The sequence below is a fragment of the Lepidochelys kempii genome, chromosome 3 (genome assembly GCF_965140285.1).
Source record: "Lepidochelys kempii isolate rLepKem1 chromosome 3, rLepKem1.hap1, whole genome shotgun sequence".
In the NCBI taxonomy this organism is placed as follows: Eukaryota; Metazoa; Chordata; order Testudines; family Cheloniidae; genus Lepidochelys; species Lepidochelys kempii.
Genome location: NC_136382.1, coordinates 159,551,936 through 159,569,331, shown reverse-complemented (window position 1 = coordinate 159,569,331; position 17,396 = coordinate 159,551,936). Strand labels below are relative to the sequence as shown.

The window sequence follows — 17,396 nt, the reverse complement described above, 5'->3', positions numbered from 1 at the left end:
CAATTTAGACCCAAGATTTAGGTTACATTTATTTAAAAAAAACCTACAAATTTTACAAAAAGGTAACTCATTAGTAGCCATTGTTCAACAAAGTATAGCCTCTGCATAGTCACACTTTTAGAATGCTTAATACAAGCAATAAGAAAAGGAGGACTTGTGGCAACTTAGAGACTAACAAATTTATTTGAGCATAAGCTTTCGTGAGCTACAGCCAATGTGACAGAGCTGTAAAAACTGTTCTCATGAGATCTGTCATGACAGTTTTAATCATGTCTTCTAATACATAGCTGTTTTGCACATTTCCCCCTCTTTCAAACATATATTTCTTTACCACAATTAAAAGTTTTCATATTTAATAAGATCCAAGCAAGTGAAACAAACTGGTTAAAAGTACTCATACTCACCCAGCCAATTAAGCCTGGACGTAACTCACAGAAGTATTTGAGGTCAAAATTTCCAATGCGAGGGTTTAATTCACGTCCAATGAAAAAGTCATAAACAAAGTTCCCTGCAAACAAAATGCACATGCTTCCAGTAATGGCTTTCTGTCTGTTCCCCACCACCTTCCTCTGACACTTATAAAACAGCTATTACTTTATCTGTGGTTAAAAGTCGTGCTGTAATCCTAAAATGTGAATTAAAAAAAGCTATAATGGAATTTTCCGTGAGAGCCCTCATATGGTAAAAACATAAGCTAAGTCTGCCTAATAATTGCTTGAGGAAATTTTTCATCTTTTATTCCTCCTTGAAGTTTGCCTCTTTCATAAATTCTGCTGTCAGGAGCTTGTGAAACTTCATTTTCTGTGGTTTCAGAGTAGCAGCCGTGTTAGTCTGTATTCACAAAAAGAAAAGGAGTACTTGTGGCACCTTAGAGACTAACAAATTTATTTAAGCATAAGCTTTCGTGAGCTACAGCATCCGATGAAGTGAGCTGTAGCTCACAAAAGCTTATGCTCAAATAAATTGGTTAGTCTCTAAAGTGCCACAAGTACTCCTTTTCTTGTTTCATTTTCTGTGACACAGTGACATCACAACCCCCATGTGCAAGTTACATACTAACTAATCTTAGCTGCTCCTACTCTTAAGTTCCCACCCCACCCCTCACTCTGTGCTGGACAGCAGCAATGTACCTTCAGCCAAGTACATGTAGCAGTTTTAATCAAGAAAATGAAACAATACATAAGTGAATAAAGTGTGACTAATTTTTTTTTGGTGTGTGTGTGGGGGGGTGGAAGTGGGAGAAGAGATAATAGTATATGCATATGCTAGAAGGCAGAATTCTTGTTAACTTTTGAAGATGGACAAGAAGGACAGAAATGGCTCAGCTGGCAGATAGAATACCATTTTTAAAAAGTCACCTTTTGAACATTAGAACTATACTTTTAGAAGCACAATTATTGAGACAATTTCTCATATTCCTTCTTGTTCACTCCCAAGCACCAGCAAAAAGCCAGTAAGCTCAAGTTTTCAATAATTTTCTTGTTTCACTCATTCATTTTATCCGATAACTCCCCTTGTTAGTCATCATACTGCTATTCCATTAGAAGCAACACTGTCAGTTTAATGTCGTGTTATATACACACATTTCTGCAGTTAACCAGCAAGGTCTGAAGTCCTATCCCCCCCCCCCCCATCCTGTTACAAGTAAAAGACAAAATTACTACTGTCATAACTGTATGTTTAGGAAAAAAATCTACTTTTATTTGTACATTTGGTAAATTTGTGCATAGTCAATCTTTTCCCCCAATTTATCACTGACCCTACAAAAACCTGGTGCATATGCTTAACTTTGCATAAATGAGTAGAACCACCACTGGAGCCAAACTATCCTTCCAAAAACTAAGTTAAACTACTAGATTTAAAAAAGGATGCAGCCAAGTAAAAAAACAAACAACAACAAAACAGAGTTAAAATAATACATTGAAATTCTCCTCTACCCCTACTTCCCACTGCCAATGTTTCTAGTTTTTCAGTCAATCATTTTCTCCCTGCTCCTCCCCACAAGCTGTTGTTGGAAAGCTTTCAACAAACAAGGGAAAGTGTAAAAGTGACTATACAGAAGACTACCAAATGCTGAAAACTGAAAAAGAAAAATAATTTTCCTCTCATCTCTAAGGACAAGGCTACATAAAATACTTCAAATAATGCTTCTGAGTTCATTATGCAAAAAAAGGCAACTAAATTTGAGGTGCTATGCAGCATCTGTATCTTTATTAAAAAACATTCAACTTGCAATATAAATATGAGAACAGTAAAACATATAATGATTAGCCAGACCATTATGGCAATTATCCTAAAGTGTACTTAAGATTTGACTTTGCAAAGACTTGTTCATACAATGAAAGTGTAATAAAACAGAAGGGAGAAAAGGTTTGAAATATTACTCACACACTTACCAGAATTTCCACCAGGTGACAGTTCTTCCTTAGGTGCTTTCAGGGACCGGGCATAGAGATAAATGCTCAACAACACAGAAAAAATTGCAGCAGAGACTGCAAACTGCAGGAAATGGTCATATAAATAATGAAGCTCAATTTCAAAATATAAAGAATTTCCAACAGCGGCAGCAGTCAGAACAAAAGCATAAAATCCTTTAAAAAAGACAAACAAACAAAAGTTACAAATAAGCCAAGTCAAAAGACATAACTTTTAGTATAGCAGTCATTCATTACATTTGTGCATGATTTTGTGAAGTTTTGAAAAATAAAATTTAAAGATACCTACAATGACATAAAGAAAAGGAGTACTTGTGGCACCTTAGAGACTAACCAATTTATTTGAGCATGAGCTTTCGTGAGCTACAGCTCGAAAGCTCATGCTCAAATAAATTGGTTAGTTTCTAAGGTGCCACAAGTACTCCTTTTCTTTTTGCGAATAGACTAACACAGCTGTTACTCTAAAACCTACAATGACATAATTATCTAATTTTTTAATCATGTGTATAGATGTGCCCCAGTTCAGCTAAGCATTTAGCAGAATCAGGGCTTCCATGTACAGGAGGGGTGGCCAACCTGAGCCTGAGAAGGAGCCAGAATTTACCAATGTACATTGCCAAAGAGCCACAGTAATACGTCAGCAGCCCACACATCAGCTCCTGCCCCAGCGCCTCCCGCCCACCAGCAGCCCCGACAATCAGTGCCTCGCTCTCCCTCCCCGCAACTCCCAATCAGCTGTTTTGTGGCGTGCAGGAGGCTCGTGGGTGAGGAGAGATCGCGAGGTCATAGCAGGCTCAGAGGAGGGGTGGAAGAGGTGGAGTGGGGACAGGGCCTGTGGCAGAGCCAGGGGTTGAGCAGTGAACACTTCCTGGCACACTGGAAAGTTGGCGCCTGTAGCTCCAGCCCCCAAGTTGGTGCCTTTACTAGGAGCCGCATATTAACTTCTGAAGAGCCGCATGTGGCTCCGGAGCCACAGGTTGACCACCCCTGATGTATAGGCATAGCAACATGCATGTAACAGGCCAAGCAGAGGTCATGCTGGCTGGGAGAAGAAAAGATTTTTTAGGAGTTTTCAGCCACAGTCTCCTCTGGTTGAAGGTCCATACCCACAACTGATCAAGCCAGTGTGCAGTTTAGAACTGACCCTGGATTCCAGGTTTATGCTAAGCTCTCAACATAGCAATGTCTATGAGCAATGAATTCTACCACCTCCAGCTGGCTAGGGTCGCATAATGACTTGGTTTTCAGCAACACACAACAGGACTACAGCAATACAGTCTACCTGGCCTACAGTTAATACAAAATGCAGCAGCCCCCTCCTCAGCAGCATAGGTTTGATGTGCTTGAGGGCAACCTATCTATTCACTTCACTGGCTCACCATAGAATATTGCATCAAGTTCAAGACTTCAGTACTTTTCTTCAAGACAAGTAATAATCTGGGCCTGGATTATCAAACAGGTCACCTAAAGCTCCAGGACAAGGACCACCATCTACAGCTATGATCCTCTGGCAACATATCCACCACAGGGCTAAAAGTTCAGTTGTGTAGGAGATGAAAGTCTTTTGGGAGATCCAGGAATGTGCTCTCCCACAGAAACTAAACTAAACCAAACCACAGGCTTTGCTGCTTTCCATCCCACATGCGCACACATACCTCTTCAATCTAAACTTCATAATAAAAAGCACACAGATCATCACACACACACACTTACGCTTGAATGTCTTTTTTTTTTTTTTTTATTATTATTTTCCACTAGGGAAAAATAAAAACAAAAAGATAAGCACCACAGAACAGATGCTAGTTACATGCAGTGTTGTTGTAGCCATGTCAGTCCTAGCATATGTAGCCATGTCGATCCCAAGATATTTGATATTTTTTATATATATATAAAAATAGCCTGGGATCGACATGGTTACAACACTAGTTGACATTTACTAGACCTGTCTCAACTTCTTAAAGCAGTACTAAAAGGTGCTCAATACATGATGATGGTGTAGTGTAAGAACCTGAACAGAAAAGGTAGAGGTTTGGACATCAGTGTTGTTTTTTCAACAGTAAGAAAAACTTTCTTTCGTGAGCAACTGTCTTATTGCAGTGTGTTGTGTTGCTCAGCACAAGAGGATCTTCTGAACACTACTCTATAGGTGTTAAGGGGACAGAGCGCTGAAGCATACAGAGCTGCCCAGCAGAAACATGGGAGGGTCCTTTTGAAGCACATCTTGTCCTTGGAGGGACAGGGGATGTGAAAGCATTGAGAGTTAGGTTAAGAGATCCTATAGGATGAACTGCTTATTTGAAGTGGAAAGGTGAGAGCAAGAACTTGAGCTCTAAACATTGCATGCCAGGTAAGAAAGCAGGCAGGAACAGACTTGTTACCTGAAGCCCAAGATAGAGGGGAGCCAGAGTCCTTTGTCTGCTGCAACTGCCACAGGCCTTGGTGTAAGAGTCATAGCTGGACTTGGGGGTGGTAGGACCCTGTGATCATTCACTCTGCTGGATAAGTTTGAATAATGGAAGGGAAACCTTTGGTCCAGAAAGAGTAAATAGTGCACAGAATACCTACTCTCCATATGTATTTTTGTATGGCTATTCTATTTTCAAAGTTTTGCTCTATTATTGTCCGAGCTTGTGAGGGCATGCACTCAACTCGATAACATTTCTCTATCTCTTTAAACACATTAACTTTTGAATGCCAAATTGAGTTAATTCTAAAATATCAGGGAATATTCTGGGCATCAGTAGCCAGAACCTTATTGATTTAGGGAAAATTGGAAAACCAAGAGCGGGGGAAAAGGGAAGACACACCTCTATCCTCTGTTTAACAGACCAACTGCTTCAAGCACCTGTGCAATTATCTGTAGATCAAATAACTGGTTGATAGCACTCAATAATGCTTTCCAGCACAATACTGCTAATTCAGCTATGCCCATCTTCCCAACAGAGTTTAATGTATGACACCCTGAATAACTTCCCTCCAGACAGAAAAATTACAAATAAGAATGATGGAAGGACAGAGGGCATGCATACAGCCCCAGCATGAGGGGAGACTAAGGGACTCTGGTATGGGGGAGTAATGGAGCAAACAGAACCTCTGGGCCAGGAGACTGGCAGTCTCCCTGGCATATGGCAGAGTGGGGAATGGACAACACACAGCCCCCAGCGTTAAGGAAGGGGTAAGGAAGGGCATTGTAGGGAGTTATAGGGAGCACGTAAGGAGTGCCTGAAATGGAAGGGTATAGATGGGTGGCACACAGGGATCTTGTGGGGGGAATGGAGGGAAGCAATGAGCCCGACTGTGTCATGTGCATATCCTCCAAAAGCTGCAAACTGCACAACTCCATAGTATTTATGAAGGGATCACCATGAGAAGTTACTTGAGCTACAAACTGCTCAATATACTGAGCATCTTGGAGTTATCGGAACAAAAAAAACAAACACACACACCAAATTTTGTTTCTATGGACAAGGACAGATGCACCAAAACAGTAGGTCTCCATAGCTATGCAATTACTTAGCAGCCTCCGAAGTAAGCTAGGAAGTATAACAGACCAAGAAAGACAGGAGATAACATAGCCTTTCCTGTTTTTAGTTACATTAGGAGTGATTTTAAGGAAAATGTGAGCATGGACATGGAATCACCAAAGGTAATAATACAAACTGACTTGAGTTAGCCCAATGATCACTTTATTCATGTTGCACAGCTACAGAAGACCTTGGAGAATGTGTGCCCCCAACAAGCCAACATACAAAAGCAACACCACAAAGCAAAAAACATTCACAAAACATCTAACTTTTCCCCACTGTTACTACACAATGTGCATTTTAATTAACCTGTGGCACTGAGTTAATTAAAACTGAGTGTCACAGATTAGACAAATTTCAAAGGAGACTATTGAACACACTTACCATTTATTCTGTATTGTAGTCTTCTTCCATTCAAAAGTGGCATTCCTTCTACAACCTTAGAAGAGAAAGGATGAAAGACTAGTTGATTTTTTTTAAAAACTTGATTCAAATAATTTCATTTGCCAACATGACAGAAGTTCAGTCATGACAGTCAACTAGAGGCATGCCATCAACTTGAAAATCTTACTCCTTTCTAAAATTTTTGTACCTTCTGTAATAACTATCAACAGCTGATATCATTCAAAAATGAAAGCTAGCAAGTCTATTCTCTCCATCACTTAATTAGTTTACAGAAAGCATTGTCAAATGCAAAGTATAATGTCAGGTTCCCTTCAGTTAGCTTCCCATTTATTTTGTATTTTCCCACACAGAGCAGGGAGGGTCATTTAAAAAAGGGAAAATAAAATAAGAAAATGTGGTTTACAAGGGGAGTCAGGAGCAGGTTCAATACCTGAAACGACTTTTCAATCTTTTTTTTTTTTTTTTAAATAGAGACAAGGTAGGTGAGGTAATTATCTTTTACTGGACCAACTTCTGTTCATGGAGGAGACAAACTTTTGAGCTACACAGAACTTTTCTTCAGGTCTGGGGAAGGTAACCAGAGACAGATTAAAGCATACTTAAGGGTTCACACACACAACCACAGAAATGTTGGGTGGGAAAGGACTGCAAGAAGTCATCAAGTCCCGCGCACACCACTGAGGCAACACTAAAGACTAAGTAAACCTAAAACATCTTTGACAGGTGTTGGTCCAAACAGTTTTTAAAAGCCTCTAAATGATGGGGATTCCACAAGCTCCCTTGGAAGCCTATTCCAGCACTTAACTACCCTTATAGTTAGGAAGTTTTTCCTAATATCTAACCTAAATCTTACACTGCTGCAGATTAAGATGATTATTTCTTATCCTACCTTCAGTGGCCATGGAGAACAATTGATTACTGTCCTCTTTATAACAGCCCATAATATATTTAAAGACTTACCAGGTCAACATCTCAGTCTTTTCTCATGACTAAACATGCCCAGTTTTTTTTAACCTTTCCTTATAGGTCAGGTTTTCCAAACTTTTAATCATTTTTGTTGATCTCTTCTGGAGTCTCTCCAATTTGTCCACATTTTTCCTAAAGTGTGGCACCCAGAATTGGACACAGTGCTCCAGGTGAGGTCTCACCAGTGCTGAATAGTGGGATAATTACCTCCTATGGCTAATATATAACACTACTGTTAATCTACCCCAGAATATTTGCCTTTTTTGCAACTGCATCATATATTCAATTTGTGATCCACTATATCCCCCAAATCCCTTTTCAGATGTACACGTCTACCCCTTTATAATGCGACTCAATATAACGCGGGTTCGCATACAAAGCGGTAACGCTCCGACACGCTGCTCTGAGCAGCGTGTTAAGGGGGCCGGGCTGGAGGGGTTGGATAAGGGGCAGAGAGTCTTGGGGGTGGTCAGGGGCTTCCCCCCCCACGGTCTGGGAGGAAGGAGCTGGGGGGGGGAGGGGGAAGGGTCCACTTTTGGATGCCTTGCAGTCCCAGAGTGGCCCAAGGGATTAGCGGGGGGCTGGGAGCAGACCGCTTCGCTTCCCTCACCCCAGCCATGTCGCTCGGGGGAGGGGGCTTGGGGGAAGGATCCCCCCCCGCACTCACCGGCAGCGGGGGAAGTAGAGCAGCCCAGCCCCAGCCTGCTCTACTCTGCCAGCTCCCAGTTGTGGCACTCCTGTTCCCACAACAGGTGAGTGCGGGACCTTTCCCCAACCCCCACCCCAGCAACACGGCTGGGATTGGGGCAAGGAAAGCGGAGTAGGCTGGGGCCGCATCGCTCCACTTCCTGCTGCCAGTGAGTGCAGAGGGTGTCCTTTCCCCAACCTCCCCGCACTCACCGGCGGCGGGAAGCGGAGCGCCACGACTGGGAGGTGGTGGAGTGGAGCAGACTGGGGCCACGTTACTCCACTGCCTGCGAGCACCTGTCAGGGGGCGGGTGTCGCTGGAGGGGGCGGTCAGGGAACAAGGAATTGGGAGGGCCAAAGCAAGTTTGATATAACGCGGTCTCACCTATAACGCAGTGAGATTTTTTTTTTGTCTCCCGAGGACTGCATTACATCGGGGTAGAGGTGTACTACCACGTAACCAATTATTCCCCATTTTGTAGTGATACAATATTTTTCCTTCCGAAATGAAGTACTTTACATTTGTCTCTAGTGAATTTCATCTTGTTCATTTCAAACCAATTCTCCAATTTGTCGAGGTCCTTTTGAATTCTAAGCCTGTCCTCCCAAGTGCTGCAATCCTTCCTGGTGCGGTGTCATCTGAAGATTGTATAAGCATACTCTACACTCCATTATACATGTCATTAATGAAAATATTGACTAGAACTGGACCCAGGACTGACCCATGTGGAACCCCACTAGATATGCCCTTCCAGTTTGGCAGCGAATCATTGATAAATCCTTTTTGAGTACTTGTGGCACCTTAGAGACTAACCAATTTATTTGAGCATAAGCTTTCGTGAGCTACAGCTCACAGACTAACACGGCTGTTACTCTGAAACCTGTCCTTTCTGAGTATGGTCTTTCAACCACTTGTGCACCCAACCTTAGTGCAATTTCATCAAGACCTCATTTCCCTAGTTTGCTTATGAGAATTACATGGGACTGTGTCAAAAGCCTTACTAAAAATCAAGATGTATCATGTCTCTACTTCTCCCCTCAACCCTGCCATCCATTAGGCCACTAACCATGTTAAAGAAAAAAATTAAGTTGGCTTGGCATGATTTCTTCTTGACAAATTTATGTTGGCTATTCCTTATAACCATATTATACTCTAGGTACTTACAAAATTGATTTTTTGATAATTTGTTCCAGTATTTTTTCAGATATCAAACTTAGGTTGACTGGTCTATAATTTCCTGGGTCCTCTTTGTTGCCCCTCTGCAGGCCTCTGGGACATCATGTGATCCCGGGGAGTTCTCAAAGATGATGACTAATGGTTCCAAGATTGCTTCAGTTAGTTCCTCAAGTACTCTAAAATGAATTTCATCAGGCCCTGCTGACTTGAATATATCTAACTTCTCTAATTATTCTTTAACGTGTGCTTTCCCTTTTTTTGGCTTGTATTCCTTCCCTCTTGTTAATATTAATTCTGTTGAGTATCTGGTCACCATTAAAGTTTTTAGTGAGGACTGAAGCAAAACAGGCATTAAATACCTCAGCCATCTTGATATCAGTTATTAGCAATCCTTCCCCACTAAGTAATGGGCCTATACTTTCATTTGTTTTTCCCCTTGCTCCTAATGTATTTAAAGAACTTCTTACTGCCTTTTATGACCCTTGCTAGGTGTAATTCATTTTGTGCCTCAGTCCTTCTGACTTTGTTCCTATTGTTTGTACTATTGTGTATAATGCTTGTGCTATTCTTTGTACTCCTTAGCAATTTGTCCATGTTTCCACTTTTGTAAGACTTTTTTGATTTTTAGGTAATTGAAGAGCTCCTGATGAAGCCATACTGGCCTCTTACTATTCTCCCTATCTTTCCTTCACATTGGGATAGTTTAGAGTTGTACCTTTAATATTGTCTTCTTGAGAAAGAGCCGACAATACTAAAATCCTATTTCCCTTAGTTTTTCTTCCCATGAAACCTTACCTACCAGTTCTCTAAGTTTGTTAAAGTCTGCTTTTTGAAGTCCATTGTTCCTCTCCTGCTCTCACACCTTCCTTTCTATAGGATCATGAAATTTATCATTTCATGATCACTTTTACCCAAAATGCCTTCCACCTTCAGATTTGCTACCAATTTCTCCCTGTTGGTCAGAATCAAGTCTAAAACTGTTGTCCCCCTAGTTACTTCCTACACTTTCTGAAACAAAAATTTATCCCCAACATATTCCAAATACTTATTAGAAATTATGTTTTGCCGTTTTACTTTTCAGACAAATTTCTGGGTAGTTAAAGTCTACAATTACTACCAGGTCTTGTTTTGCATATTTCTGTTGTTCAAGAAATGCTTCATCCCATCCACCTACTCATCCTGATTTGATGGTCTATGGTAGACCCCTGCCACGACATCACCCTACAGCACATGCTATAGGCCACTTAAAATGAAATGCACAATTAAAAGTTAGCAGGCAGTAAGGTGCATAACGAATTGTAATGAGCCATAAAAGCACTCTCTCTGTTTAGTCTACATTTTTAGTGTCTAGCAGAGTTATAATTTTAAGTTCCCACTCATCTTTTGAAGGTGTTATGCAAGTTTCCTTTGAGGATAAGGACTGAGAGGTCAGATATGGAATTAACGCTTTTTGAAGCGTCCACCCCAGGTAACATGATGTTTTTGTCTTTTATTATCTTTCTATGTCAGTTCATTCGAGACTATAGTGATTGTCTGGTTTCACCCACATAGTTGTTTGGGGCATTTGATGCACTGGATGTGACAGACATGTGTAGGACCCATAAATCTTGAAAGGTGTGTTGTGGTGGGTGTTGATCATTGTAGCAATGCAGGCATGTCTGCAAGTTTTGCACCTGTTGTTCTGACAGGGTCTGGTGCTGTTTTGAGTTGGTGTGTCCTAGTCTGTGGGGAGCTTGCTTCTGATGATGAGCTTAGTGAGGATAGGGGATTGTTTGAAGGCCAGAAGAGAGGTTTTTAATTTTTTTAATTGACTAGACCTCAAGTAGACCAAGTCCCTAAAAAGCATTCTTTCAAATATTATTTAGAGGGCAAGGAAAATTAACGGGAAGAGAAAGACAGAAATACAAACATTAGCTATGTTTATAAAAACTTTCAAGGAACTTCTATAAGCATGGGTGTCTGAAATCTCAGTGAAATTTATGTCTGAAGAAAGCGGGAGGTGGCAATTTTTACACAAGTGTTACAAAGTCAGAAGCTTCTGTTTCCCAGAGTAGAATCAATGAAGAGTCCAATGACCGATTTTAAACAGTCAAACTAAAGGATTGTCGACTTGTATAGAAATTGTCATTCCAAACTAGACCAACGGTTATCTACTTTTGTAGTCTTTCTTCCAGAAGTGGGCAATATCTGATTCTTCAGAGAAAGGGTAAAGAACAATATAATGTAGCTGTCCAATTGTGCATACATGTGTAGGAGTGGGGTGGTTAGGAATGACTTCCTGAGCTTGCAACTTCCCAACAATGAAGCTTACATCTTGAAGTAAATACTCTCTTCTATTTGACGTAGTGGTGGAACCATATAGAAACTCAGTAACAGAAGCTGGTAAAAATGTATATGCTCAAAAGTTACCATATGTCATTCTTCTACGATTCTATCAGTGCATCAAGTCCATTTTACTACATGATCCCTAAATGATAAATGGTTACTGTATAGTGTATTGAGGGACTGGGATATATGACCAGAAATCAGACTTTTGGCAGCAAGGGTTTTCAAGGTGGCAGTTGTGTAATTTAAGCTTTCAACAAATCTGAAGTAATTATATTCCAATATAGTATTGATAAACAGATAGTTATTGGTTAATTAACAGTATTTCAAATAATGGAATCAAACCTTCTATCAACCCAGCCCACAAAACCCTCCAGAACACATTTACTACTAGAAGTTTACCTTTCCAACTGGCAGTAAGGAAAACAGAGCTTGAAGAAAGAACCACAGAAGAAAGACACCAAACACTCTGGTCTCCCATAAACTATCAAATGCTGGCAAAGGAGGGAAGTTCATAACACTGGGGTCTTCCTGTTTGCACTTCAACAGCAAATAAAATACAGTGGCAGGCAGGAAAAATATCATGCAAAAGGCCCCTGTAAATAAAAACCACACAATAGTAAAAGAAACTTGGAAAATAAAAACATCCCATTAGAACAATTCTCAATCTGTAGATTAATAAACCCATCCATTATTTCATACCAGGATAAACACTTATTTGATAAAACAAACAATTGCATGTAATGCTATCAAAGATTACCACCATGTGTTTACAATGGCTGTGTTAGCCACAAGTGAAAAAGTCATCCTAAATAAGTGCCAATTAAAAATAATAATAATAATAATACCACGCTACATAGTTTATTTGGTTTTAAAAAAGAGGATTTCTATAAACAAACCACGCACTCTAGAGTTACCTTAATACCAGAAAGAGAGTGGTAAAAGAAATTTTATAATGTAAAACCATATATAAATTATCTAAACTGGCATTTCTATAAATTGGTGTTGCTGTTTTAGAGCAAAACTTCCTCTCTAGAAACAGACTATTATAAACAAAGAATTCCATAACCTTAGATAATATAAATAAATTGCTTTTAAGACAGGAAAATCTTAAAACTGCCAACTCAACCAGTTGTGAAGTTGGACAGTGTAATTTTTTTTTAATTCAAACTAGGTTCAATGTAATTAGATCAGCGTAATTTTAAGATCACTGTTTTCATCTAGACTCTTTAAGGAGAGCAGCTGAAGGTGCTCTGAAATTTAGAATATTAGATCCAGTGCCAGTGGAGACAGATTATCTTGCTTGCCCTGTGTGACTAATCAAAAGACAAAAAATAAAATAATAGAAAGGTAGGATTGGAGAGGACCTCAATAGGGCATCTAGTCCATAGATGAGGCAGGACTAAATATTATCTATAATATCCCTGACAGGTGTTGGCCTTACCTGTTTATAAATACCTCCAATGACAGAGATTCCACAACCTCCCTTGGTAATTCATTCTAATCCTTAACTACCTTTACAATTAGGACATTTGCCTAATGTCTAACCTAAGTCTCCTTGCTGCAGTTTATGCCCATTACTTCTTGTCCTGTCTTCAGTGGATAAGGAAAAAAAACTTATCCCCCCTCTTTTTATAACAACCCTTTTACATACTTGAAGACAGTTATGTCCCCCCTCAACCTTCTTTTCTCCAGACTTAACTAACCCAATTTTTTGTGTCTTTCCTTGCAGGTCTTGCTCTCTAGACCTTTAAATATTTATGTTCCTCTCTTCTGGACTGCCTCTGAAGTGTGGTGCCCAGAACTGAACACAGTACTTCAGTGGAGGCCTTATCGCTGCTGAGTAGAATGGAAGAATTACTGCTCATGTTTTAGCCACAAGGTGCCACAAGTACTCCTTTTCTTTTTGCTCATGTTTTGCTTACAACACTCCTGCTAGTACATCGCACAATGATGTTTGCCTTTTTCCCCCCCCTCAACAGTATTACAGTGTTGACTCATATTAAGCTTGTGATCCACTATAACCCCCAGATTGTTTTCTACAGTACTCCTACCTACACAGTAATTTCCCATTTTGTATGTGCGAATGTGAGGGGGTGTGCCAACCCTGCACTAGCCCCGCAAGGGTTAACCATGCACTTTGGGGTCAGGAGCCCACGCCCCCACTGGGCATACTCCAGTTGGAAGCAGTATATAAAAGGTGGCAGCTTAGCTCAATCAGAGCTGACTGAGGAGAGCAGATGCATGCTCCTACCAGGGAGCTGCTAGAACTCCAGCCTGCAGAGCCTGAAGGCACTGAATCCACATCAAGACCCCAGTCAACCACAGAGAATGCAAGAGATGGAAGGCTGCTACCCCAGAAGGAACTACAGGATTCAGGACAAACGGTATGAAGTGGCCCAGGGAACATGTTTATTGAGCAAGGGACCTAAGCCTGAAGCCAGGACTACAGGTTCTGCAGGGCACTGGGTTGGGACCTAGTAGAGTAGGGTGGGCACAGGTCCCCATAGCCTAATACTAGGCCCCACAGCCCTGAGGCCAAGGGCAGCCCCATAGACTCTAGCTTCTAGCCCCAACCAAGGGAAGCTCCCTAATCTCTGTCTGCTAGGCCTCGCCACTCTTACTATGAGAAGCCACATTCACCAAAAGGGCGCGTTCTCCCCCAACAGTCTGAAATCCTGCTACAGCGCAATAGATTATTCCTTCCTAAGTGTAGTACTTTGCATTTGTCCTTCTTGAATTTCATCCTGTTTATTTTAGACCATTTCTCCAGTTTGTCAAGATAATTTTTAATTCTAACCCTGACCTCCAAAGCACTTCCAACCCCTCCTAGCTTGCTATCGTCCATATATTTTATAAGCGTTATTTTCTATGCTATTATCCAAATCATTTGAAAAGATATTGAATAGAACCAACCCAGGACAGATTCCTGCAGGATCCCACTCTATATGCCCTTCCAGCTTGACTGTGAACCATTGATAACTACTCTGAGCCCTGGGCTACATTGCGAGTTTAGGTCGGATTTAGCAGTTTAGATCGGTTTAGCCCTGCACCCGTCCACACTACGAAGCCATTTTTTCCTGACTTTAAGGGCTCTTAAAACCGGTTTCTGTACTCCTCCCCGATGAGTGGATTAGCACTGAAATCGACCTTGCTGGGTCCAATTTGGGGTAGTGTGGATGCAATTTGACGGTATTGGCCTCCGGGAGCTATCCCAGGGTGCTCCATTGTGACTGCTCTGGACAGCACTCTCAACTCAGATGCACTGGCCAGGTAGACAGGAAAAGCCCTGCAAACTTTTGAACTTCATTTCCTGTTTGGCCAGCGTGGCAAGCTGATCAGTACAGGTGACCATGCAGTCCCAAAATCGCAAAAGAGCTCCAGCATGGACCAAACAGGAGGTAGTGGATCTGATTGCTGTATGGGGAGACAAATCCGTGCTATCAGAACTCCGTTCGAAAAGACAAAATGCCAAAATATTTGAAAAAAAATCTCCAAGGGCATGAAGGACAGAGGCTATAACAGGGACCCGCAGCAGTGCCGTGTGAAACTTAAGGCGCTCAGGCAAGCCTACCAAAGAACCAGAGAGGCAAACGGCTGCTCGGGGTCAGAGCCCCAGACATGCCAGTTCTATGATGAGCTGCATGCAATTCTAAGGGGTGCCCCTACAACTACCCCAGCCCTGTGCGTGAACTCTGTCAATGGACTCTCACGCAACAGGGATGCGGATTTTGGGGGATGAGGAAGATGAGGAGACTGAAGCATAGCAAGCAAGCGGAGAAACCATTTTCCCCGACATCCAGGACCTGTTTCTCACCCTGGATCTAGTAACGTCCCAACCCACCGAAGGCGGGCTCCTGGACCTAGAAGGCAGAGAAGGGACCTCTAGTGAGTGTACCTTTGTAAATATAATACACGGTTTAAAAGCAAGCATGTTTAATGATTAATTTGCCCTGAAGACTTGGGATGCATTCGCGGCCGGTACAGCTACTGGAAAAGTCTGTTAACGGGTATGGGGATGGAGCGGAAATCCTCCAGGGACATCTCCATGAAGCTCTCCTGGATGTACTCCCAAAGCCTTTGCAAAAGGTTTCTGGCGAGGGCAGCCTTATTCCGTCCTCCATGGTAGGACACTTTACCACAGCAGACCAGCAGCACGTAGTCTGGAATCATTGTATAACAAAGCATGGCACCGTATGGTCTCAGTGTTTGCTGGCATTCAAGCAACATCCGTTCTTTATCTCTCTGTGTTAGCCTCAGGAGAGTGATATCATTCATGGTCACCTGGAATCATGGGAATTTTATTAAGGGGACATTCAGAGGTGGCTGTTCCTGCTGGGCTGTTTGCCTGTGGCTGAAATCATCCCCACTGTTAGCCACGAGGTGGGGAAAGGGGTGAAGCGATCAACCCAGAGAATTGGGGGTGTGTGTGGGGAGGGGTGTTAGTTGGGTTTGTGCCGCATGTTGTGAAAGTAGAATGAATTATATTGAAATTATAATTCATTAAAGAAATGCTACTTGAAGGGTTTGTTGAAATATAGTTGTCAGGAAGAGAAACATTTAAGGAGTGTCAGACAATGGGTCCTCAAACTAATTAACTTAGAGCTCCTACTGAGCTAGGAGATTGGTAAACGTTAGTATGCAAATAAGGTATGTATATTTGTCAGTTTCTCCTTTCTTTTGTCTCTTATGTTAAATTGGCTTTGGCTTAGCTGTATAAATAAGTTATCTTGAGCCCCAGAGAGAGGCTCACATCTGGGTGCATTAGCAAAGCGCTTTGCTAATAAACAGAGTGGTCTGACAAATTATGTGAGTCCTGAATCTGACTTTGACAATTTGGAGGTTCCACTGAGATGGCAACAGTCTTCACTGGGGCCGTGTGACTCCTGACTGTTCTTAGGATGGCCATGGCAAGCCGGCACCTGGGCATTTGGCCTGAGCGGTCCTCCCCCAGAACAGAAGGGTGCATGACCACAGAGAAGTCTACGCCATTGAACCTGTTGGTTCCCACTCTGTTCTGGTAGGGATCCCGGGATCTGACATCAGGAATCTGGTCAAGTAATTATTTCTGTGTTTTGTCCGGACTGAGGACTGTCTTGTCTCTGTGTCTATCCGTCCTCCCTGTGGTGTGTTTAAGTCTGGGCGCCGTCTCCGTCCGGGGATCAGCTGACCAAAGGGTTCCTGTCCCCACAGTCTGAGTGAGTGAAATCTGCACAATCGCAGCTCCACTGCATCTTGGGTAAAACCCTTGGTGTGAAAGCAAGGGCGATTGAGGCAGTAGCCTGTGGGCTCCTTTTGTGTGTTGCACCGGGCATCGCTCTGACGAACCCGACTTTCCTTCTTGTGTGATTGGTGTATAAAGTCCTCCTGTATGGGTAACCAGACGTCTAAGTCGGGACAGTTCCCTAAAGGAACGCCGGCTCAGTTTATGTATTTTAGGAAGAGTCCGGACTCCTGTAAATTTCTGGAAAAATGGTCTAGGCTAAGGGGGTCAGGTCGAGTGGCTACTACCACCACTACACTTCTGTCCCCAGAAGCCTTTACCGCTATTCTGAGGGAAAATGGGCCCTTTTCCCACAGAAATGGTCTATAAGGGACTGCTGCAGGCAGCAGACAGAGAGAGAATCTGATCAAAATTGTTTGACTATTGGGTAATGTAATCAAAATCACTAAAGGATGTAAGGGGTTTCTACTGGAACTTAACTTGGCTGCTCCTGGTTGTGTCTAGTTGTACAAGATGGAAGTGTAATCGGGGTACAGTTGTGTAAAAGAGTAATCACAGTGCAAGGGATGTTAGGCAAAAGAGAAAAGTGTGTGTGTGTGTGTATAGTGCTAAAATCTGAAGCTGTGTCTCAGCTATTACCTGAGAATAAACTT

General features: G+C 42.0%; 1 protein-coding gene across 2 annotated transcripts in view; it reads right to left on the bottom strand.

The window, feature by feature from the left end:
• LBR (lamin B receptor) overlaps positions 1-17,396 on the bottom strand; it is a 49,008-nt gene that overhangs the window by 7,374 nt on the left and 24,238 nt on the right. For both annotated transcript variants that reach the window (XM_073338741.1, XM_073338743.1), the window contains exons 6-9: positions 11,922-12,115; positions 6,344-6,398; positions 2,397-2,591; positions 405-508 (exon numbers count right to left, since the gene is read on the bottom strand). In XM_073338741.1, the coding sequence (XP_073194842.1) occupies positions 405-508; positions 2,397-2,591; positions 6,344-6,398; positions 11,922-12,115 (548 nt within the window). The remainder of the gene's footprint in view (positions 1-404; positions 509-2,396; positions 2,592-6,343; positions 6,399-11,921; positions 12,116-17,396) is intronic.